The sequence below is a fragment of the Schistocerca americana genome, chromosome 7 (genome assembly GCF_021461395.2).
Source record: "Schistocerca americana isolate TAMUIC-IGC-003095 chromosome 7, iqSchAmer2.1, whole genome shotgun sequence".
Classification (NCBI taxonomy): domain Eukaryota; kingdom Metazoa; phylum Arthropoda; class Insecta; order Orthoptera; family Acrididae; genus Schistocerca; species Schistocerca americana.
In genome coordinates, this window is record NC_060125.1 from 175,107,296 (window position 1) to 175,132,711 (window position 25,416).

At 40.3% G+C, this 25,416-nt stretch overlaps 1 protein-coding gene across 1 annotated transcript in view; it reads left to right on the forward strand.

The window, feature by feature from the left end:
• The window catches only part of LOC124621800 (dmX-like protein 2), a 351,417-nt gene that overhangs the window by 134,416 nt on the left and 191,585 nt on the right, over positions 1-25,416 (forward strand). The window contains exons 18-21 of the mRNA XM_047147237.1: positions 68-240; positions 10,473-10,618; positions 10,702-10,808; positions 10,978-11,127. Of these exons, the coding sequence (XP_047003193.1) occupies positions 68-240; positions 10,473-10,618; positions 10,702-10,808; positions 10,978-11,127 (576 nt within the window). The remainder of the gene's footprint in view (positions 1-67; positions 241-10,472; positions 10,619-10,701; positions 10,809-10,977; positions 11,128-25,416) is intronic.

A 25,416-nucleotide genomic window follows, 5' to 3' on the forward strand; every position in this document is an offset into this window, starting at 1 on the left:
GGAAAGCAGAGAAATAATACTTTTAGTAACATTAGTCTAACCTAACTTTGAATCTCTGGCATTCCAGAAATGTCTGGGAGTATGATGTATGTGCCAGATAGTCAGCTAGTCCAAGATGATGATGAAGCAGAATCTGGTGGTGGCGGAGGCAGAACAGCTAGTATTGGCACCGACCATGCTATGCGGGATGATGAACCCACACCAATGCAGACTTCACATGTTATCATAACCACTACAAAGGTAAGTTTTGCTGCAAAGAAGTATTACAATTTCTTCCCTTTTAATGCATGTATCCCTCCCTCTCCCTCTCCCATTACCACATAACCACTGCAAAGGAGGTTTATTGTGGGTGTACAATAAAAAATTAATCATTCAGAACATTACTTCAGAATTACAAAATGCAAAATGTGAAGTGTGCTACAGAGGTATTAAAATAGAGCAACCAATGTTTGATTGATGCCAGTTCATGGGTGTCACTGCCGGTTCATGATTATTAAAATAGGCTGAGACCAGTGCTGGAGATGATGGGCCAAGTTCTGGATGTTGGTTATTTTTATCTGTGTTAGGTCAGTATTAGACCATTTTACACTACTGACTTGTACACAATTTGAATGTTGATTTTGATTGAATGAGTTGGTTCCCTTGCTGTGAGAAGTGTGTCATCATTATAATATTACAATCAAGTTTCAAGATGTTTTGTAGGAGAACATAATGATATACGGGAGTCAACTAGTGTCCAGCTGATGTGCCATATTTCCAAATAGAGGTATGCTTCAATATTCATGAGTCATCGGTTATTGCTGTTATAACTCAAATAAAATAATTTTGTGATTGACAGATTGCAGTGTTGGGTTACATTAGTGCCATCATGGAGCCAGCAGTGCTTGACAAGGCTCTGCGTATGTCTCCAAAATAGGCAACACAGTTGGCACATTGCACTCATGGAAGAGCTGTGATTGGTTGTGGGTTGGTCACCACCAGTCAGCTCCCTGAAATGTCAGTTACAAAGTTCTTTTAATTGAAGTATGGGGATGGTTAGTTCTGGGTTAGTTTATTCTTCTTGGAGTAGTGTAATACAAAAGATTTTTATATTTTTGAGTCAACCATTAAAGTTTGGAACAAAACGCTGTCTGCCTGAAAAATATCACCCTTTCAGAAAGAATGTTGTGGTTGTCTTCATTGTTAGCAGTGTCGTGCAGCTTGTGGTGCTGATTGCTTGAAAGAGTGTAACAATGAAATAGGATAAGAATGATTGTCATTGACCAGACTTACAACTACAGTTACCAGTGTGCAAGTAGGCCATGAAGCAATGGACTGGGAGCAGGGATGTAGTGGGGATAGCTGATATCCCTGCAATGGACCTAGATGCATGACCTATTACAATCTACTCCAGCCCAGTGACAGGCATCTTCTAGCCCATCAATGACGTGCTACTTGTGAAAGCACCCACTGTGCAAACATTATGCTGCTTTCTATATGGGCATGACAACTAACGAGCTGTCTGTTCACATGAATGGCCATTGCCAAACTATAGCAAAGAGACAGCTAGATCACTGAGTTGCTGAACATGCTGCCCAACACATTGTGTTTCACTTTAATGACTGCTTCATATCTTATGCCATCTGTATTGTTCATACCAATGCTGGCTCTTCTTAAATGTGCAGGTGGGAGCTCTTCCTACAACATATCCTTCATCCCCATAAGGTCCCTAGCCTCAACTTTTCTAATCCCCTGTCCTCCACTTATTACCTATCCCCTCCCTTGCTATCACTTCGGCACTACACGTATCTTCTATCTCTAGCTGCCCTATCTTGTCCCACCACACATCACATCCCCACACCTGTGCATGCTCTCACTGGGAGTGCAGTATCGGTGGTGGTGGGTAGTGTTTAACGTCCCGTCGACAACGAGGTCATTCGAGACGGAGCGCAAGCTCGGGTTAGGGAAGGATTGGGAAGGAAATCGCCCGTGCCCTTTCAACGGAATCATCCCGGCATTTGCCTGAAACGATTTAGGGAAATCACGGAAAACCTAAATCAGGATGGCTGGAGACGGGATTGAACCGTCGGCCTCCCGAATGCGAGTCCAGTGTGCTAACCACTGCGCCACCTCGCTCGGTGCAGTATCCCCCCACACCACACACACACACACACACACACACACACACACACACACACGCACACAGTAACACAATGTGTGTGTGAGTTGTGCTTGTGCGAATTTGTGTGCATTTTCTATTTTGGAAGAAGTACTTTGTCTGAAAGGTTAAATATTTTAGCAGTCTCTCTCATTGTGTCTGTCTGTGGCTCAGTGCCTCCTCTATGTGGTGAGCATCAATCTGTCCTCTCCATATTATTGTTATTCCATCATGGATTTTCCATTGTTTCATATAGGAAGTGAAAATACTGAAACTATACCCTGGATGGTACAGAAAGTGAAAATGTTACCTTCCTCAGCTGTTTCATCATTCTACAGGAACAGTGTTTTCACAGCACAGCAATAATCACATACAAAATATTCTTGGTACCCTTGCTATGTCTTCACAATAATCTGTTGTTCATCTTCTGTGGTCCCATTTAACACCAGTAGTCAGCCTGAGATTGACTATTAAACATATCTGTGATGTGGAGCAGCCAATTAATAAATATGTCAATACTGCCACATATTGCAGCGATACAAATAAAATCAGTGTACTTCTCTTAATGCATTCTATCATGTTCCTGTTATTGTTTCTCTGAAATTACCACCTTCTCTAGGAACAAATGAAAACATGAGTGTGATAGAATACTCTATTAAAAGAAAAGAAGGAAAAAAAAAAACACTATTAAGACATGTCTCCAAGTGGAGGTGAGAAGATATAATGAAAATTGATTGAGAACAATAAAAATGTGGAGCATACAGAAACATGTTGTAGAGACATCACATTATATCGGGTCAAGTGGTGGATAACACAAAAATAAATAACAGATATCAAATTATACAACCGTTGGAAGATTTCTTTAACACGACTGGTAGGAGTGGCTTCAGTCAGTGAGAATATGCAAGAAAGGAGACTTTGTTGGTATAAACATATCACACGGGCACTGCCCAGCTCAGTCATCAGCTCAACCTATCACCTCATTGTTGAAGGCCAGAGACAGCATCAGAGACCTAAATTATGGTGGATGGGCACTATAAATCCAGATCTTGAATTAAAAAGCCGAAATCTGTGGAAAGCATTAGATTGCAAGAAATGGCATGCATTGACCCAAGCAGCAGACCCTGTTCTAGTGGGAAGGTGCCAGGAAGATGAAGATGAAGATGATGATGATGGTGATGATGATGATGATGATGATGATGATGATGAATCAGAAACAAGGATAGTCCATGTTGAAAATGATGACAATGCGCAAGTAATGTCAGGTGATGGATGTGAAGCTATTTGAGGTATGAAGAAAGGTATAGCACCTGAAGATGATAATGTTTCAATAGAAATGATTTAAGCTGAAAGAAAGACCATACAAAAGGAAGTGTAGCATTATTTACAATATGTCTGTGGGGAAGACAATTTTTGGAAACTGGAACAGTGCTGTAATTGGTGTGCTTCCGAAGAAAGGAGACGTACAAGACAAAAACCACACATTGGTCAACCTGCTTTCTGTGATGTTCAAGATAGAGAAAATACCACTTGCAGTGGGTTGCGTGAGGAAAGGGGGGCAGGAGACCCACATTATGTTTTAATCAAGCAAAGGAACTAGTTCACTTCAGAAAGCATTAATCGTAATTATCATTACCAAGTTGTGAACAAAATTATGGAACTGACCAGTGCGTACAAATTAGCTTTTAATTTCAACAAAATCATTACTGACAGCCCTTCGGTAATAATATATTGATTCAAACTGTTTTAGTACAGTGAAGCATATATGCATCAATGTTGAGACTTCCCGTATATTTTGTCAGGGTAGAGGAAAGCTCAGAACTGAAAGAAGAGTTGATAGTGATATTATCAGCAAGATGTTAGCACTCTTCAGGCCTCCAGTAATGATCAGACTTTGTTATATTTGCGGTTTCCTATCCACGGATTTATCAAACAAGCACTCCTGCACCCCCGGAAATCTGGGAAAAACCCGGAAATTTTTTCATCTGAGCGGGAACCGGGAAAAACCCAGGAATTTTTTAGAATTACGGGAACTTTTCATTGTTTTAGTTTTCAGTTAAATTTTTATAAGCAAGAGCTGATACTCTAACAAATAATATAACTGTTTTCTGCTACTACAGAATAATACTGCAGCAATAAAACAAACGAGAGAAAATAATCATCATCATCATCATTTAAGACTGATTATGCCTTTCAGAGTTCAGTCTGGAGCATAGCCCCCCTTATACAGTTCCTCCATGATCCTGTATTCAGTGCTAACATTGGTGCCTCTTCGGATGTTAAACCTATTACTTCAAAATCATTCTTAACCGAATCCAGGTACCTTCTCCTCGGTCTGGCCCGACTCCTCCTACCCTCTACTGCTGAATCCATGAGTCTCTTGGGTAACCTTGCTTCTCCCATGCGTGTAACATGACCCCACCATCTAAGCCTGTTCGCCCTGACTGCTACATCTATAGAGTTCATTCCCACTTTTTCTTTGATTTCCTCACACCCTCCTGCCATTGTTCCCATCTACTAGTACCTGCAATCATCCTAGCTACTTTCATATCCGTAACCTCAACCTTGTTGATAAGGTAACCTGAATCCACCCAGCTTTCGCTCCCATACAACAAAGTTGGTCGAAAGATTGAACGGTGCACAGATAACTTAGTCTTGGTACTGACTTCCTTCTTGCAGAAGAGAGTAGATCGTAGCTGAGCGCTCACTGCATTAGCTTTGCTACACCTCGCTTCCAGTTCTTTCACTATGTTGCCATCCTGTGAGAATATGCATCTTAAGTACTTGAAACCATCCACCTGTTCTAACTTTGTTCCTCCTATTTGGCACTCAATCCGTTTATATTTCTTTCCCACTGACATTACTTTCGTTTTGTAGATGCTAATCTTCATACCATAGTCCTTACATTTCTGATCTAGCTCTGAAATATTACTTTGCAAACTTTCAATCGAATCTGCCATCACGACTAAGTCATCCGCATATGCAAGACTGCTTATTTTGTGTTCATATATCTTAATCTCACCCAGCCAGTCTATTGTTTTCAACATATGATCCATAAATAATATGAACAACAGTGGAGACAGGTTGCAGTCTTGTCTTACCCCTGAAACTACTCTGAACCATGAACTCAATTTACCGGCAACTCTAACTGCTGCCTGACTATCCATGTAAAGACGTTTAATTGCTTGCAAAAGTTTGCCACCTATTCCATAGTCTTGTAGGACAGACAATAATTCCTCCCAGGAACCCGGTCATATGCCTTTTCTAGATCTATAAAGCATAGATACAATTCCTTGTTCCACTCATAACACTTCTCCATTATTTGCCGTAAGCTAAAGATCTGGTCCTGACAACCTCTAAGCAATCAGAGCAAAACTGACAAGAGAAAATAAATAAATAAAACTTAAGTTGCAAAGGAAGTGCACCATGTACAGCCGCAAAAAGCACTACACACACAAGTGTCTGCCAACAGCTAAACATGACAAAGGCTTTAGAACGAAGACTATGTAATACTTCATAACAACAAACTGCTTCTGATGAGCATGACATCACAATTATTTATATTAAGTTCGTTTGAGCAGTTCCCAGCAGGCTCATGTGCATGCGTAGTTGAGTCACATATGAGCAGTACCTTCTCCCACTTGGGGCTACTTGAATTGTTGTGGTTAGATGCATTGGCAGTAGCAACAAGCAGCCAGATGCTACACAGAAAAAATTTCTGGCACTCCCAAGTTGCCAGATTCGCACATGCGCAGAGCAGTCTCGTTTGTAGTAGGGAGGGTGTAGTCTCTACGTGACCTGTATTTACATTTAGTGATTCTGCTGTTTCCTCTGTGTTTACAGCTCTCAAGTAAAATGAAAACAAAACAGATTTCTGTGGCCAGGAGCTATCAAGTGAATTAAAATACATTCGCATAATTATGGAAGGCTAAAAATATGTCATCAGTTTCAGTTTTGTGAAATTTTATTTGCACATTTTTGGCAGTCAAGCATTAATCTCCTTGCAGAACTATGAAATCCTTTTTGATTGTTTTCTAAAGAAATTTGACTTTCATTAATCTTTTCTGCTGAGGCAATTGATTTGTTTGAAATGAAGTATTTCTTTCCACACTATTGGCTAGTTTCAACTGTTTGTTGATTTTCAAGTGCTTGTTTTCATCTTCTGGCACATATGGTGTTGTGCCATAATAAAGAACCAAACATGAGATGATACTGTTCTGGTACTCCAAGAAAGTTTACATCCCGAAAACCACACTGGAAACCTTATCATCAGGTTGCTGCCTACTTCATTATGAATCTGGACGGATGAGTGTGCACTTTCAGCTAAATCATGCATTCTAGTATGGTTTATGAAATTCTGGTGCTCTTGGAGTATCCTTTGATGCCCTGTTTCCTTTATGACATAATGTAAGATCTTTTAATGCTTTGCATGTACATACTATGGGCTTTCTATGTCATCGTAGGTGCGCATCTGTGCAGAACGTCTCTTTTTCTGCAACTATCTGGCAGCTGCTGATAGGAACCTATTTCTAACAGGTCATGGGAAAATACTGTGAATCGTGGTTTGAATAGCGGTACTTTCAAAGTAAATTTCCTTGTACGCAAGATGAATTATGTTAGGTGTGAGAATGTGTGATGACTCTTAAACCACAGAGGATGTGCCTCATTTAAAACTTAACTTTTGAGGACAGAACAAGCCATGTGGAAGAATTTTGAGCTCAGGAAAACAGACATTTATATAGTTGTCTGAACTTTTATTGGCACATTTGTGTGATGTATCTTAAAGTGTAACACATGCAAAAAAGACCAATATTATATCTGAAAGCCTAGCTTTTCTTGTAGCTTATTGATCTTTGAAACCATTATTATATGTGAAAATTGAGCTTTTCTTGGCGCTACACTATGTATATTAATTTAAACCATTAACTTTTCCTATTGTGTGTTTGCGCTACTTAACAGTGATGTTGCTACTGGATGACTGCATCACCTGTACTATGCTCTGAATACCTGCTGTCATTGGCTGGCGAGATCATGTGACATGAGCCATGTGTGACATACAAAAGCGCAATGTAATCTCGATTTCAATGCTTCAGAAACTAACGTGCTGTGTTTGGTGGAATTTGAACTTATACTTTCGTAATATGAAAATATGCAGCGTACATATTGCTGCACATCAGAGAGCTTTCTATTATATATTACTTTTTATTTCGTTTTGCAAAGCCCTCCAAAGCTCTACGCTGGTGTATAAAACCTTAACTGTTCAAAGGATTGATAAGTTTTACAGTTCTGAGAGAAAATATACTGTCATTTAACACAGAAAATGGGTATTTTTAACTGGGAAATCTGGAAAAATGGTCCAGGGAATGGTTAAAACAGAGTGAGAAATTTACCTGTGAGAATCGGCTAAAAGAAATACTAGAATAAGATGCGTTTATGGTGAAATCTGTTGCCTTCTACTTGGTCCTCTAATAAAAGTTCATTAAATTAACACAACATGAGAACTTAAACAGTATCCATTAAAGAACCAGAGAGTTTAGATGTTTGTTTCTTTTTTATTTTATTTTACTGCACTCTCACTTCTATGTTGCACATAGAGTATCAAATTATTCCTTAACATCATCCTGTGTAATATGTGGCTGGAGAAGGTGCATCACCTCTACCATTTTGGTAACTGCCATTGCTCTGTTGTTCGTATCCACAATTGTGGAAACTCTCAATACAGTGAGATAATTTGTAATAAGGCTCTTTCTCACTAAATACATGCAGCAAAACATCAACATAAAGAATATCCATTATCTTTTCAAATGGGCCGTCAATCAAAATTTCTCTCAAACACATCAAACTAAGCCCCACAATGCAAATAATTTGAAAAAATAGAGAGGTTTGACAAATTGTTTGATCATTTACATGGGCTTATGGAAAAAGTTTTGAGATTCCTAAACTGGAGGAAGAGACTTCACAATGCTTAACATTGGCCAATTCCATGCTCTGAAATTTGATGATAAAAGGAATGAGAGTAGCAGCAGTTTTTCCTGATGGTGATAAGTGTATTTCATCATATTTTTGAGTTTTTACTCAGATTTTACATGGCAAGAATATCATACTTATATACTTTTCAGCATTCTTTTTTTGAATTTAGAATTTCCATGTTTTATGACTTTCTTTCTGTTTAACATTTAGTTTCATTGTTCTTCACTTGTGAATTTGTGTGTTCTGCTTCAGGATGTCTTTCATTTTTCCTTCCTTCCTTTCTGTAATAGTGTCCATGGGAAAATGTTTTGTACACAACATATTTGACATACACTCCTGGAAATGGAAAAAAGAACACATTGACACCGGTGTGTCAGACCCACCATACTTGCTCCGGACACTGCGAGAGGGCTGTACAAGCAATGATCACACGCACGGCACAGCGGCCACACCAGGAACCGCGGTGTTGGCCGTCGAATGGCGCTAGCTGCGCAGCATTTGCGCACCGCCGCCGTCAGTGTCAGCCAGTTTGCCGTGGCATACGGAGCTCCATCGCAGTCTTTAACACTGGTAGCATGCCGCGACAGCGTGGACGTGAACCGTATGTGCAGTTGACGGACTTTGAGCGAGGGCGTATAGTGGGCATGCGAGAAGCCGGGTGGACGTACCGCCGAATTGCTCAACACGTGGGGCGTGAGGTCTCCACAGTACATCGATGTTGTCGCCAGTGGTCGGCGGAAGGTGCACGTGCCCGTCGACCTGGGACCGGACCGCAGCGACGCACGGATGCACGCCAAGACCGTAGGATCCTACGCAGTGCCGTAGGGGACCGCATCGCCACTTCTCAGCAAATTAGGGACACTGTTGCTCCTGGGGTATCGGCCAGGACCATTCGCAACCGTCTCCATGAAGCTGGGCTACAGTCCCGCACACCGTTAGGCCGTCTTCCGCTCATGCCCCAACATCGTGCAGCCCGCCTCCAGTGGTGTCGTGACAGGCGTGAATGGAGGGACGAATGGAGACGTGTCGTCTTCAGCGATGAGAGTCGCTTCTGCCTTGGTGCCAATGATGGTCGTATGCGTGTTTGGCGCTGTGCAGGTGAGCGCCACAATCAGGACTGCATACGACCGAGGCACACAGGGCCAACACCTGGCATCATGGTGTGGGGAGCGATCTCCTACACTGGCCTTACACCACTTGTGATCGTCGAGGGGACACTGAATAGTGCACGGTACATCCAAACCGTCATCGAACCCATCGTTCTACCATTCCTAGACCGGCAAGGGAACTTGCTGTTCCAACAGGACAATGCATGTCCGCATGTATCCTGTGCCACCCAATGTGCTCTAGAAGGTGTAAGTCAACTACCCTGGCGAGCAAGATCTCCGGATCTGTCCCCCATTGAGCATGTTTGGGACTGGATGAAGCGTCGTCTCACGCGGTCTGCACGTCCAGCACGAACGCTGGTCCAACTGAGGCGCCAGGTGGAAATGGCATGGCAAGCCGTTCCACAGGACTACATCCAGCATCTCTACGATCGTCACCATGGGAGAATAGCAGCCTGCATTGCTGCGAAAGGTGGATATACACTGTACTAGTGCCGACATTGTGCATGCTCTGTTGCCTGTGTCTATGTGCCTGTGGTTCTGTCAGTGTGATCATGTGATGTATCTGACCCCAGGAATGTGTCAATAAAGTTTCCCCTTCCTGGGACAATGAATTCACGGTGTTCTTATTTCAGTTTCCAGGAGTGTATTTCTGTAATATGCAAGAACAAAATATATTTGTGTTTCTCTATAAATACATCATTCTAGTCACCTCATCAACTGTGGAGACAATCATGATTTACTGTATTTCTTTCCTTTTGTATCCTCTTATCTACAGTTTCTTTCTTCTAATCAGCCTAGAACAAGTATGAAGTGATAAATACAGTCAAGTGCAAATACCAAATCACAAAAAATAACCCTCACTCAGTGTATTGGTGGACACGTTTAATGTTCCATCACTTACACAAGAGTCATGGTAACAACAGACTTAAAAAAAGTTTGCTTGCTAATAATTATTTCAAGAATTGTAAAGCAGATGAGGTCAAAAATGGATTGTAAGGAGCAAGATATGGTCTCATGGGTTGCATTGTGTGATTCTGTTAATGTGTCAAAATATATAGGTTTGAGGCAGAAGAAATTGGCATTTCATAGCAAGATTAATATGTTTACGCTTGACACTAAGTAATCCACAAATGTTCAAAAATTAAATACCTAAAGAAAAAAGTTATGGTGAAGAAGATAAGAGAGTGTTCATCTTGTGCTTAACTTCTGTTCCAAAACTCTTGTTCCTCATTGTTACTATTGTACGTATGTTGTAGGTGTGCACCCAGGACCTGCCACTTCCAGACGGTGTAGAAGTCGTACATGCTGCCCCTGCTGCAGGACATCTGAGCTCTGCCTCTATATATCCTGCTTGTTTTGCCCCATACATCATTGTCACAGCTTGTTCTGATAGCACAATTAGGTGAGAGATTTTGAGCCAGTTGTTAACATTAAAGTATGTTCATAAAAACTTTTACTCTGGACATTTTGAATTCTTTTATATAGGTTTTGGAAGTGCAAAGTAACAAAGAAGGATGAAAAGAAGAAGAACTATGAATGGTGTGAGTGGGAAATGTTTCGCAAAGATCAGGAATCCACCATTGATATCACAGGTAACCACATATGTTTTAGTTTTTGTAAATGTATGTTAGTAATAGAATATGTTTAAGAGAGATATATTAACTTCAGCTTAGTGTAATGTTCAGATTTGATTGATTCACTGAAATAAAAATTGGTCAGGCTTGGAGTAATTGTCTCAATTTATTTTTTTGTATGTTTCAGGCCAGCCACTGAATGTTAGTGCAGCTTACAGTGGCAGAATAGCTTGTGCCTATAAATACGGAAAATCTTTTACTCGACCTTCAAAGAATGATCCAGATTCAAGATATGTCAATTTGTGTGTTGCCATATATGAATGTGAAAGCACAGGAGGTAAGTATTTGAGTATTTAGTGATCCAGTTTGACATGAGCTATATTTTGCAGATTTGTTGCATTTTTCATCTTCCTTTTATGCTATTGCACTACGTAATTTAATAGAGCAAGGAGGAAATTCAGGATTAAATTACAGAAAAATCACCAGATCACCACTGTGTCTTAACACTCTCTCTTTGTTGGAGGATACATTTGTAATACAATTCAATATACAAAACGAATACTTTAAGAGAAGTTATGACACTCACACTCTCTCATATGGTGTATAATATTGTGCAGTGTTGTGGTATTATAACATCAAGTTTGTAAATTATACTGAGGACTTAAAAGCCCAAGCTATACAAAGAGAGAGGGATACAAACTTTACCGGGATAATTTGCAGAAACATACAAGAAATAATATTAAAATTATTAGGGATTATGGATGCATTGTACTAACAGTGGGACATCTGTGTTGGAATATTGCATGTATGTACTGCTGTATGGGAGGACATTAGGGGGGATGCAGGATGTATAGAAGCTCTATGTGTACTATGTTCCATTTGCTGTTTATGCGCCTATTCTCTCCCCGTTGCCTCTGCTATATGGTCAATGAATGGTTATCTTTATCCATTCGTTAGTTTATATTTTAATTAATTCATACCTTTAGAAGATTACAATTAACGCTGCAAAATTATCACATTTGTGTCTCATAAGTAGGTATATTCCCAATAAAAATTTGTTACCTAAGTAGTGATGCAGGTTTTTATTTCTCCCCTTTTCCAATGTTGTTAAAAGAAACAAATACAAATGATATGACAAAAGCATTTCCTGCACTTACTCAACACAGACATTTGTATCCTTATCACAATGAATTGGATGGTGAGGTCAAAGGCAGAAGGATTATGTCAATGTGAAGTGCGTCACACAGTCAATGTGGTATTGATGCCACCAGGTTTGGAAAACATTTACATTATTCAGCTATTAACACCTCCAAAGCACACAGTATGCAATTGGTATCTACCATATGCGGGGCTATTTTGGCCAGTCACATGGCATGAGTTTCTTCGGGTCAATCTGTTCACAGTCTATCAGGTTAAATCAAGTGCCTTTAGAGCCCAAGTTAGGTATCCCATTTTAGTCTTCTCAAGGAACCACATACATCGCACTGGGTAACTTCTCGTGCTCCATGATATTAAAACACTCGTATGCATTAACCGCCTCTGTGACCAAAATTGAGCTGAGGTAAGCCAATTTGAATTCCGGGCAGTGGAAAAAATTTCCACTGCCAGTATTTCTTGGCAAGGAGAGCATAGGTAGTGGCATAAAGTTCCTGGTCACCAGACTTAGTGCCAATGTCCTTGTTTAAATACCAAGCCTTTCTGCATGGTCTCAAAAAGTGAGGGCATGTGACAGTGTTGATAGTGATTCATCTCTTGGATGGGGCGTTTACCTTGCCAGCCGTGTTGGTGCTATTCATGAGGAATGGGCTATGTGCCAGCACCGGGTTTCATCTTCTCTGTTCTATCATCATCATCATCATCATCATACAGCACAAGCATTATACTAAACTACACACACACACACACACACACACACACACACACACACACACACACACACACAAACAATTATAAATAGTGTAATGGAGCATGTTGTAAATAAATAAACAAAAACTAAAACTTGTATGCATTCGGGTTATCAGTAATGCAGTTAAGTAAGTTAGTTCTTCAGGTGATGTTACAATGGTCCTCTTTCTTGAGCTTTTTCTCACTAGCAGATTTGACCGGTTTCTGGAAAAAGCAGCTAACTCATAAACCAATATACTGGGTGGTTATAATTAAATTTTCACCACTTGAAAGGAGCCCATGGAAAACAAGAGATCATAAGACAGTGAAACTTTGTGGAAACATGTGTAAGGACATGCAGAAGAGAAATAGTGAATAGCTTATTGGAAGAACCACATTTTAATTTCCACATGAAAGGTTCAAATCTGATGATTTTGGTGGCCACGCAGCTTGGAACAGTTGACCAGTAATTCTGTTGTCTCCAAATTCTTATGAAGCAACATGAGGTGGACCTCCCTTGTGCACCAAAATAGTTGAATCCAAAGAAACATTCTCCCATAGAGCGGGATCACATGTTCGCAAAGCAGATCACATTAATGTGTCCCGTTCATGCTGCAAGTCCGTGGTCTTTGGGCTCCAAATTCCTCAAAGAAAAATGAACTGGTTATGAACTGTGTTGTGATACGACACCACACAGTGATGTGTTCACTATGCAGGGGAACGTCATGAAATTTCGTTGGTGGTGATCCCCAAATACAACTTGTGCGTGTTCACTGCCCCAGTGAGCGTAATGTGTACTTCATAACTCCACAAAATGTTCCAAGGACACATGTGGTCAACTTCAACCTGTGCAAGGAACATAAGAGTAGAGCAATGACTGTGTCATATGGCAAAAGTTGGTGACTATTGTAAAGTTTGAACAGATACCACTTCACAATTGTTCACAGCACTTTTTGAACTGTAGACCATGGAATGATCAGTTGTAGTAACACAGTTCATGCATTGCTTGAAGATCACACATTGCACCCAGCATTCTCACCCATAGCAACAGTAACTTCTTCAACAATTTGTGGCACAGTTGGCCATCAGCCTCTCCCAGAAACAATTTCCAAATTGCCAGTTAATTCATATTTCTGAATAATGTTCTTCAACCCCAGTGCAGAAAGCGGACCTCTCCGTATTGCTGTAATGCGTTGATACTCACGAAGAGGAGCACTATTGCTGTTGTCTTAATAAATCAACTTTGTGAGTTATATCCTGCTTATCTTTTCCAGACCCATCTTGACTGTTTGCAACTATAATGCTCATTGACTCTTTTGTCTCAACCATACATCATTGAACCAGTACCAGTGCCTAACAGCAAGTGATGACGCTAACAGTACTAACAACACAAATTCTGTAGCACACAGTCCCAACATCATATCCAAGTTGGATACTGTACAGTGAATTGTTTTCCATCTACACTGGCTCAAGTAGAGAAATTTTAATTGTAACCAACCATGCGTCTCAAAAAGGAAAAGTAGTTAACAGAAAATTATGATAGAAAAAAATCTGCACGGCATAGTGTAGCTCGTCCTTTCAGCATCTTTGGACTGTGCGGCAGATGTAAAAGCAACCAGTTCATGATGTAAAACAGACAAACCCCAGTAACCTTGGCACTCGCTCACCTCAAATAAAATAAGAAAATTTAGAGTCAAGTTCCTTTGAAGGAAAATTGAATAAATTAAGTCCATTAAAGGTGCAACAAAAGTAGGCATTATCTGTGATTGTGCCAGCAGCATGAGTTTGAGTCCTAACATCAATAATTTTTTTAACATTGCATACCAGCCTCACTATATACTCAATCACAGGTAGTGAAGTCTGTTTCTAATGTTAATTAGACTGACAAAATATTGATTCAATAGCTTTTGATACATGAATGAACATCACTTGGCCGTCTCATTTGACCCCACTCCCCCTCTTCACCACCAATTCAGTATCTGTTTTGTTGGTATTCAAACAACACCGTGGCACCACTAGCTAAGTTCTTTGGCCAGTATAACAATATAACTGATTAGGAGATTATGACTTTGTGTGTGTGTGTGTGTGTGTGTGTGTGTGTGTGTGTGTGTGTGTTTCACATAAGTGGGCATATAACTCAGGGTCCATTTACATATATTGGAGGGGGGCTAACCTCACACCCATAGACAGTACACACTTCTGTACTTTTCACTGGAATCGGACCTTGAGAAGTATTTTATTGGCTATGGAAGTATTCAAAACTGCTCAAATACAGTGTTTCCTGTTGAATGTGAGATGTTATTTTATTTAGAAATTTAGTCCTGGGAGCAGCCAAAGTGTTGTGAACCAAAAGAACAAGGTGTGATATGACCTCTCATTATCCTGAGAGGATACCAAATTTACTTTCTAAGGTAGTTAACATAAACCATTTCTAACAATACCTAAAGCATAAAACATGATAACTTACCATACTGCCACAAACCAGAATGTTTAAACGTTCATCTAACATTGCAGTGGAACACAACATGGATGCCTGTAACACGATCATTCAGTGGAGCTGTAATTGATATTACCATCACCTGCCAGAACTACAACACCTCCTCTTCTAAAATAGCTTCTGCTCTACAGGAAACATGGTTCACTGATAATCATTCCCCGACACACTGTTGAAATTATGCATTTTGTCAGAACCATGCTGGCCGCAAGAGGGTATCTGAAGGAGTCTATACATCAGGTCCCATGAATGTGTTTGGTGACTGGATTCCCCTTCATACCACTTTGGAAGCAATAGTGGGTGTGAGTGCAGATGACCCCAGCAATCACCATTTGCAGGCCACTTACTATCTTGAGTCGACTATCTTAATGCAGTAATCCATCCCCCTTTTCTCCTGCTTGGGGATTTAAGTCAGCACCACCCCTTGTGGGAGATACTACCACTTCATCTTGTAGTGGCCTTCTACTCGACCAGCTTCTTACCAGTTGTGATGTGTGTCTCCTCAGTGATGGTACCCTTACCCACTTCAGTGCAGCCCACAGCACATTTTCAGCTATTGATCTAATGATCCCCTGAGTCTTGTGGCTCCAGTGCATTGGTCATTACACGACGATCTTTAGAACAATGACCACTTTTTGGTGATCATGTCACTTCCTTGCCACTGGCAGACCACATTAGGTGCTTCAAAGGGCAAACTAGCAGTTGTGTAGATCTGCTGTTACCTTCGCCCCTCTCTGTCAGATTGCATCAATGAGGTTGGCCCAGATGTCTCTGACGTGATCACCCACATTGCTGGAACAGCTATTTTCCTTTCTACAGGTTCCCTCTACCACTTGCCAGTGCCACCCACGGTGGACCAAAGACATTGCAATAGCTGTTGAGGGTCACCAAAGAGGCCTAAAACATATCAAGCCACCACCTTCACAAAGTAACCTTATCACTTCTAAGAAACTTTGTAGTAAGGCTTGCTGTCTAATTAAATTCAGTAAGAAGGACATGTAGAAGAAAAGAAACTATGAAGCATGAGTAACAGCCAGATTGCCCAAAACTGAGAAGGGGGAGTAGAAGACGAATAGTCTAAATTCAAAGAAACCCATGTTAAAGAAGCCAGAGACATCTGCGGTAAAACGATTGTGACACAAAAGAGAAGGAAACATCTTGGTGGAATGATCAGGTCAAGACAGCAGAAGATAGAAACGTACTTAAAAGAAAATTATACTATGAAAAACAGAAAATAGATGATGCACCTAATGAATTAGCAATTGAACATCTAGCACAGGAACGCTAGAGAAAGAAATTAGCTGTAAGACTGATCCACAAAGAAAAGAAAAAGTTTTACTAAAGTATAGAGGAAGATTGTCAGGCAAGTTGGAAATGACTATACAATGTACTAAAGAGTAAACAAAATGACTATGCAAATATCCTTGCACTGGAAACAGATGACTGTAACTTAATATGAACAGAGAAAGGGATCAGGAATGAAATGAAAAAGTACTTCAACATTCTGCTAAATGGAGAAGGGGACCTCACAACCATCAGCAACTGTAGAATAATTAATGAAGTCCAAACCAATGGACACTCTTTAACATGGGCTAAGATGGAAACAGCATTAAAGACTATGCGGAATGGGAAGTCGACAGACTTTGATGATCTCAGCTCAGTCATGAAAAAGGCAGCTGGAATATTAGACTTAAATTGGCTGTATAGAGTGTTACCAGTGATTTGGGAAGAAAACAAAATCCTAGAAGATTGGAGCAAAGGAATCACCATCCCTCTGATTAAAAAGGGCAATCGATGAAAATGTGGAAATTACAGAGGCATCACGCTGCTGTCACACACCCTGAAGCTGTTGTAAAAGATCGTAGAAATGAGACTTAGAAAGATAGAAGAACCTTTACTTGAGGAAGAAAAACAGGGGTTCAGGAAAGACCAAGGTACTATGGATCTTATTTTTGCAGTAAGAAATGCTGATAGAAAAGTACTGGGAATATGGAAGAATTCTTGTGATTGTATTGGTGGAAATTGAAACAGCATGTGACAGTGTTCCTCAAAACAAGATATGGGAATGTTTTGAAGACCTAAAGGCGCCAAAGCAACTAATTTATAAAACCGAGATGCTGTACCAAAAGTATTACAGCTGTGTCCAGATAGGCAACGGACATCAGAATGGTTTGAAACAGAGAGAGGTGTCCAAAAAGGAAGTGCGCTATCACCACTCCTGTTTGTAATAGTAATGGACAAGATCATAAAATCTATCAAGAAAATAGACAGCAAACCAAATGATCTGTTTTTTTTCCAATGATTTGATAGTATGTGGAGATACAGAAGCTGAAGCACAAAAGAAAGATAATGATGGAAATAACACATTCAAAAATTTTGGACTAAAAATAAGTAAATGAAGACAGTAGAAATGACCAACAACAGGCAAGGATCAATCTCAGATATATTTCTAGAAGGAGTCAAAGTAAAATATATTTCCCATTTCAGGTACCTAGGAAGCATGATCTCAGAAGACAACACCATTAAGCAGGAAGTACACAGCAGGACACAGAAAGCACAAAATTTTTATAGTCAAATCAGAAATCTTCTCTGGGACGATAAAATACCACGAAAAGCAAAAGTGACCATGTACCACATCTGTTTCATACCAATACATGTGGTTTAGAAACATGTATCCTACTAAACAAAGACCTCAGCAGAATTCAGGCAACAGAAGTGAGATTCATTAGAGCTATGACTCAAACAACTAGAAATGACAAATTCAGGAATGAATAGAAAAGTAGCTGGTATTGAGGTTCCTGTTACCAGTGTCATAAAGAAACGTAGATTTCAGTGGTATGGGCACGTAATGAGAATGAACATCGTAAGACATGCCAAAAAGTATTTCAACCTGAACCTCATAGGAAGAAAACCACAGAGGAGACCAAGAAAATGCTGGATAGAGGATGTAAGATTATATTTGGAAGAGAAAGGACAGCTGCATGGGATTAGCCGAGTGGCCTAAGCCGCTGCAGTCATGGACTATGCGGCTGGTCCCAGCAGAGGTTTGAGTCCTCCCTCGGGCATGGGTGTGTGTGTTTGCCCTTAGGATAATTTAGGTTAAGTAGCGTGTAAGCTTAGGAACTGATGACCTTAGAAGTTAAGCCCCATAAAATTTCACACACATTTGAACATTTTTTGAGAAAGGACACAAATGGGAAGTTGTCCTGGAACAGAAGGTGTATGAAGGCAGAAGGAGATGGCAAGCACTTGTACACCACACCAGGGAAACTGAAGTTGGAAAACAACAACGATGATGATGATGATGATGATGATGATGATGATGATGATGATGGAATGCTGGGAGTGCTGTGTCTCCTCCCTGGGAACATATGTTTCTTCATCCCATGTGCACGCCAAGTTGTAGTCTTCTGGGCCACCAATGATCAACAACTGTTTACAACTCTTTGTCCATAAGGCTGATCTATGTACCAATGCACCATTCCTTGCTGAACACCTTGTGACCCACTTCATGACAGCATCAGCATCCTCTTCTTATCTGGCTGTCTTTCTACAGCAGAAATGACAAGTTGAAGATGATCCCTATGTTTCGTCCTACCCCCTGCCAAGCCAAATGATTTAGCGCCCATTCATTGACTGGGCGCTGCTTCAGGTTGTTGTCTTGTCTCATGGTATGACCCCAGGCTCTGATTCAATTCAAAACCTGAATGTTACTTAAGGGCTAATGTTAGTTAAGGGCTACATGTATTCAGGGTCTTCAAACGTATTTGCCTCGAAGGTTCTTATCTTCGCAGTGGCGATATGGTGTCATCATCTCAATCTTAAGCCAGGCAAAACCAAACATCTCTCGACACCTGCAAACCAGTTAGCCTCATCTGCATGTTCTGCAAATAATGGTTGCCCACACATTATGTAGAGTTTTCAAGTCTTAGGGCCTTTTGTCCCCCTATCAGTGAGGTTTCCAGGAGGGACAATTCACAACAGATCTGGTTGGAAACAGCAGTCCGGCAGGCTTTTTCTAAACACCAACACTTCATAACAGTCTTTTTTGACCTACAAAAGACGTACAACACCACTTGGCACTGTCATATTTTACTTACCCTCCATGATGGGTACTTCCAAGTCTCCATCAGTTTTTATCCCACAGGCCAGGGTTTGAGTTGATACTTTACTCAACTGTCCATGGGCCCAAGAGAACGGTGTCCTGCAGCTCTCTGACCTAAGTGTCACACTTTTTCTCATCGCAGTCGATGGGCTAGTGAGCTCAGTTGGGCCAGTGGTCACCGTTGCGCTGCTTGTCGACAACTTATGCATTTTGTACAGCTCCCACTCAGTAGCGTCAGCTGAATGACACTCCAAGGTGCCATTCAACATGCCTCTGCATAGATCTTTTCCCATGGTTTCCAGTTCTCCCCTGCAAAAATGTGGGTCATGCATTTCTGTTATCATAACTTGGTCCATCCTGATCCAGAACTCCACAGGGCTATCCAGCACTTAGAAGTTGTTCCATGGTCCCAATTTTTGGGCCTCCTTTTGGATTAAAAAAAACTGACTTGGCTGTCCTATATTCATCTGCTAAAGACTAGTTGTATGTGGAAGCGTAATGCTCTCTGATTCCTTGCCCACACCTCTTGCGGTGTGGATCATGCTGTGCTTCTCCATATTTACCAGGCCCTGGTCTCATCCAGAATGCATTATGGTCACCAGGTTTAAGGCTCAGTGGCACCTTCGGCTTTGAAATTGTTAGACTCGGCCCATAATCTGGAGTTCGTCTGACCAGTGGCATCTTCCAGACTAGTCCCATAGACAGTTTCCTTTCAGAAGTGGGGATGTTACCTCTTCATTTCCTACGGTACTACCTCTTGGTCTCCTATGTAATCATCATCCAACAATTCCCTGATTGTTCAACATATCCCATTCTTTTCACATACAAGGTGTGTCAGCCTCCTGATACTGGCCCTCAGCTAGGATTGCCAGTTGGAATGCACCTTGCAGTTCTCCACTAGGATCTCCACCTATCATCCCTGGAATGTGCTCCCCATGTTTCAATGCACACACACACCCCCCTGCCCCTTTTGGTTGGTGCCCAAGCCATGAATTAGGACTGATCTATTTCCAGGTTCTAAAGTCTCTGACCTTTTGGCATCTGTTACTTCGAGTTCTTTTGGAGTTTCAGGATGCTGTTACCTTTTACGCTGATGGCTCTAAAACTGTGGATAAGACGGGACATGTTTTTACACCCTCTGGGTGTCAGGAAAATGTAGCATTTTTACAGTGGAAATGATAGCTATTGACAGAGACCTCCACTTTATTAAATGATCTTCCCTTTACAGTATTTTAATTTATTGTGACTCAATAGCAATCATCAGGCCATTGACCAATGTCACTCCTGTCACCCTGTGTGTGTGTTATTCATGATCTACTCATTGAACTTAGTAACACAAATGGCTCAGTTGACTTTCTCTGGGTCCTAAGTTCTCAGGGAATGAACTGGCTAATCGCTTGGCTAGAGGAGCTATAACTTGCCCCACATTTGCTTTCCAGATCGCAGAAGTGGATTTACAGGTGCAGATAATAGCTCAAAGATGGAATGACATCTGATTGGCTACTGCCCCCTCTAATAAAATCTGCACAATCAAGGAGACTACTGCTGCATGGCACTCTTCCCTCTGTTTCTCCCAGAAGGTATCCACTGCCATGTGTCACCTCACATTTCTCCTCCAAATCAACAGTGCAATTCCTACAACGCTATATCCACTATTTTTACTAGCAGTGCTTTCAGTACATTTAATATATGTGTGGGGTTAGCAATCTCTATGATCTACCAAGTAATTTCCTGTAACTTACTGTCAGTTTGTTCTTTTCAGCATACAAAATCTGCTGGTACTGGCTATAGTATTCCCATTTCCCTAGCTGTATTTTGTCAGAATGTTTCATCCAATTCAGTAATCAAGTGGTTGTTACAGTTCATATATTTCTGTAAATTTATCACTGTTTGTTTATTTTCCCTTAATTCAGTTGCTATATTCAAGAAAACTCTCTTTCTGTAATTTTCTTTTGAAATTTACATCAGGTAACACTTTCTGCTCAGCCCTTCATAGTACTTATAAATTTTGTTTAACTCCTCTTTCAAACATGGGTTGTTTTTAACTACTTCTTTGTCTATTTAAGTTTTAAATTGTTTAATTGACCATTAATTATATTAACAACTGATTTTAACCTTTTTTCAACTCTCAGCTCTGCAATATGATCCAGTCATTTGTCAAGTTTTGTCATACTACCATTTAATTCTGCAAGTCTGTCTATATTATATTGGTTACAAACTTCAAAGGCTGCTGACAAGGTCTCTAAATTTTTTATTGTAAGTATTTATTTCTTTATTTAAATTGTCCACTTTAACATTAAACTCATTATTTTGAGTGAATATTTGCAGCCATAATTTTTTTGTTTGAATCTACTACAGTTTTTTTAAATTTTATCAGAGTCATTGTTGGCCTCATCTAATCTTACTTAAGCTATTAAATTTCAACAAAGAAATAGCTAATTTTGTCTTTTCTTGCCGTTCTTTCTCTGATAAAGTTTCAGAAACTCAATCGCTGGTGGTTGAGTTTGACCTGGTTCATCTTCAGAATCACTTTGCATCAGCTTGTCGTTAGTGTCATCTGCTACTGTAGTGGAGTTCCTGACTGCATCAGTCCGAGACTGTGTGTCAGCAACTGCATTCACTTCTACGATGACAGTTGGTAGTAGTGGGACCCAGCAACTGCAGCATCGCTGCTGGCATTTCTCAGCAACAGTCTTGGCATTTGTTGATCTTTAAACTTTGATGAAAACAATGTGGGAACAGTTGAAAGGTGTTTCTCAGCACTCACTGCTGCTATAAATATTAATCTTCCCCAAAATACATCAGCTCCAACTGTTCTTCTTTTATATGTTATGGTTGGAGGCTGTTATTTGTCAAACATTACTTTACTTTACAACCAGAGGTTGTACAGAGTTTCAGGGAGAGCATAAGGGAACAATTGACAGGAATGGGGGAAGTAGTACAGTAGAAGAAGAATGGGTAGCCCTGAGGGATGAAGTAGTGAAGGCAGCAGATGATCAAGTAGGTAAAACGACGAAGGCTAGTAGAAATCCTTAGGTAACAGAAGAAATATTGAATTTAATTGATGAAAGGAGAAAATATAAAAATGCAGTAAATGAAGCAGGCAAAAAGGAATACAAACGTCTCAAAAATGAGATCGACAGGAAGTGCAAAATGGCTAAGCAGACATGGCTAGAGGACAAATGTAAAGATGTAAAGGCTTATCTCACTAGGAGTAAGATAGATACTGCCTACAGGAAAATTAAAGAGACCTTTGGAGAAAAGACAACCACTTGTATGAATATCAAGAGCTCAGATGAAACCCAGTTCTAAGCAGAGAAGGGAAAGCAGAAAGGTGGAAGGAGTACATAGAGGGTCTATACAAAGGCGCTGTACTTGAGGACAATATTATGGAAATAGAAGATGATGTAGATGAAGATGAAATGGGAGATATGATACTGTGTGAAGAGTTTGACAGAGCACTGAAAGACCTGAGTCGAAACAAGGCCTCGGGAGTAGACAACATTCCATTACAACTACTGATGGCCTTGAGAGAGCCAGTCCTGACAAAACTCTACCATCTGGTGAGCAAGATATATGAGACAGGCGAAATACTTCAAGAAGAACATAATAATTCCAATTCCAAAGAAAGCAGGTGTTGACAGATGTGAAAATTACCGAACTATCAGTTTAATAAGTCACAGCTGCAAAATACTAACACGAATTCTTTACAGACGAATGGAAAAACTGGTAGAAGCCACCCTCGGGGAAGATCAGTTTGGATTCCGTAGAAATATTGGAACACATGAGGCAATACTGACCTTACAACTTATCTTAGAAGAAAGATTAAGGAAAGGCAAACCTACATTTCTAGCATTTGTAGACTTAGAGAAAGCTTTTGACAATGTTGACTGGAGTACTGTCTTTCAAATTCTAAAGGTGGCAAGGGTAAAATACAGGAAGCGAAAGGCTATTTTCAATATGTACAGAAACCAGATGGCAGTTATTAGAGTCGAGGGGCATGAAAGGGAAGCAGTGGTTGGGAAGGGAGTGAGACAGGGTTGTAGCCTCTCCCCGATGTTATTCAATCTGTATATTGAGCAAGCAGTAAAGGAAACAAAAGAAAAATTTGGACTAGGTGTTAAAATTCATAGAGAAGAAATAAAAACTTTGAGGTTCGCCGATGACATTGTAATTCTATCAGAGACAGCAAAGGACTTGGAAGAGCAGTTGAACAGAATGGACAGTGTCTTGAAAGGAGGATATAAGATGAACATCAACAAAAGCAAAACGAGGATAATGGAATGTAGTCGAATTAAGTCGGGTGATGCTGAGGGAATTAGATTAGGAAATGACCCTTAAAGTAGTAAAAGAGTTTTGCTATTTGGGGAGCAAAATAACTGAGGATGGTCGAAGTAGAGAGGGTATAAAATGTAGACTGGCAATGGCAAGGAACGCGTTTCTGAAGAAGAGAACTTTGTTAACATCGAGTATAGATTTAAGTGTCAGGAAGTCATTTCTGAAAGTATTTGTATGGAGTGTAGCCATGTATGGAAGTGAAACATGGACAATAAATAGTTTGTACAAGAAGAGAATAGAAGCTTTCGCAATGTGGTGCTACAGAAGAATGCTGAATATTAGATGGGTAGATCATGTAACTAATGAGGAGGTATTGAATAGAATTGGGGAGAAGAGGAGTTTCTGGCGCAACTTGACAAAAAGAAGGGACCGGTTAGTAGGACATGTTCTGAGGCATCAGGAGATCACAAATTTAGCATTAGACGGCAGCGTGGAGGGTAAAAATCGTAGAGGGAGACCAAGAGATGAATACAGTAAGCAGATTTAGAAGGATGTAGGTTGCAGTAAGTACTGGGAGATGAAGAAGCTTGCACAGGATAGGGTAGCATGGAGAGCTGCATCAAACCAGTCTCAGGACTGAAGACCACAACAGCAACAACAAAAAACAACAACTTTTACTGATTTGTCATTTCTTTTTAGTTAACTTCCTCTTCATTTAGTTGTTTCTTGCTTGCCAGATATAATGGGCTTATATCTTGGGCTTACACTCATTAGCAGATTTGATCAGTTTCTAGAAAAGGCAGCTAATTTTTAAACCAGTATATATTTGCGATCTCTCTTTTTATTGGTATTATATAAAGAATAGTCCATTTTTTATTAATATTAATACATATATTCTCTTCATTGTACAAGGGTGAATCAAATATAAACCCCAATTTTTGTTTTATGTGCCTGTTTGTAAACTGAGAGAGGCAGGATCTCTCCACATTTTTGCTTTTGTTTCCAGTAATTGTTCTCCAAAGCTAGAATGTTGTCGTACTATTGCTGCAGTCAGAATCATGATGTAATATGAAGAGGTTCTGTCATCAGTTGCACAGTGCGTATAATAAAGTTTCTCACTACAGAGAGTGTAAAACCATCCGAAATTTGAAAGTTTTGTGGCACAATTCAGGGATGACATCCTGGAAAAGACTCAAGTGATTGCATGGCACACACAGTTTTTATGAGGTTGAGAAACAGTTGAGAATGCAGCTCACTGACATTGTCAGAGGACCAGCATGACTGAGAAGAATATTCGCATTGTTAGACAGCTTATTGACGACTATCACCAAATAACAATTGTTGAAATTGCTCCTGGGGTTGTTCTAAGCTACGGTAGTGCTCAGGCGGTCATTACTGACAACCCTGGATTTCAGAAAGAGTTCATAGTGTGGGTGCCTCATCTTCTCATCACAGAGCACAAATGTCATTGTCTTGAGATGTGCAAACAGCTACCAACGCTATATCAAACCAAAGAGGAACATTTTTTTACTTCAGATCTAGACTTGTGATGAAACATGGGTGCACCATTACGCCATGTAATTGAGAAAAAAAACAGCAGCATGGAATGATACAAAAAGAATGAATCTGCTACCATCAAAGCCAAAAACTATCTCTCGGTGCCGAAAGTTATTGCAGTTGTCTGTACAAACAAAACATGCATAATGTCAGAATGGTCTCACATTTCCAATCTGGGATGTCATCATGCTTCATGACAGTGTTAAAGCACACACAGATGCCCGTACTCAACAAAAAATTCAGGAATTGTTCTGGACCAATATAGAACATCCTTCCTACTGTCCAGACTTACCACTATGTGATTTTTC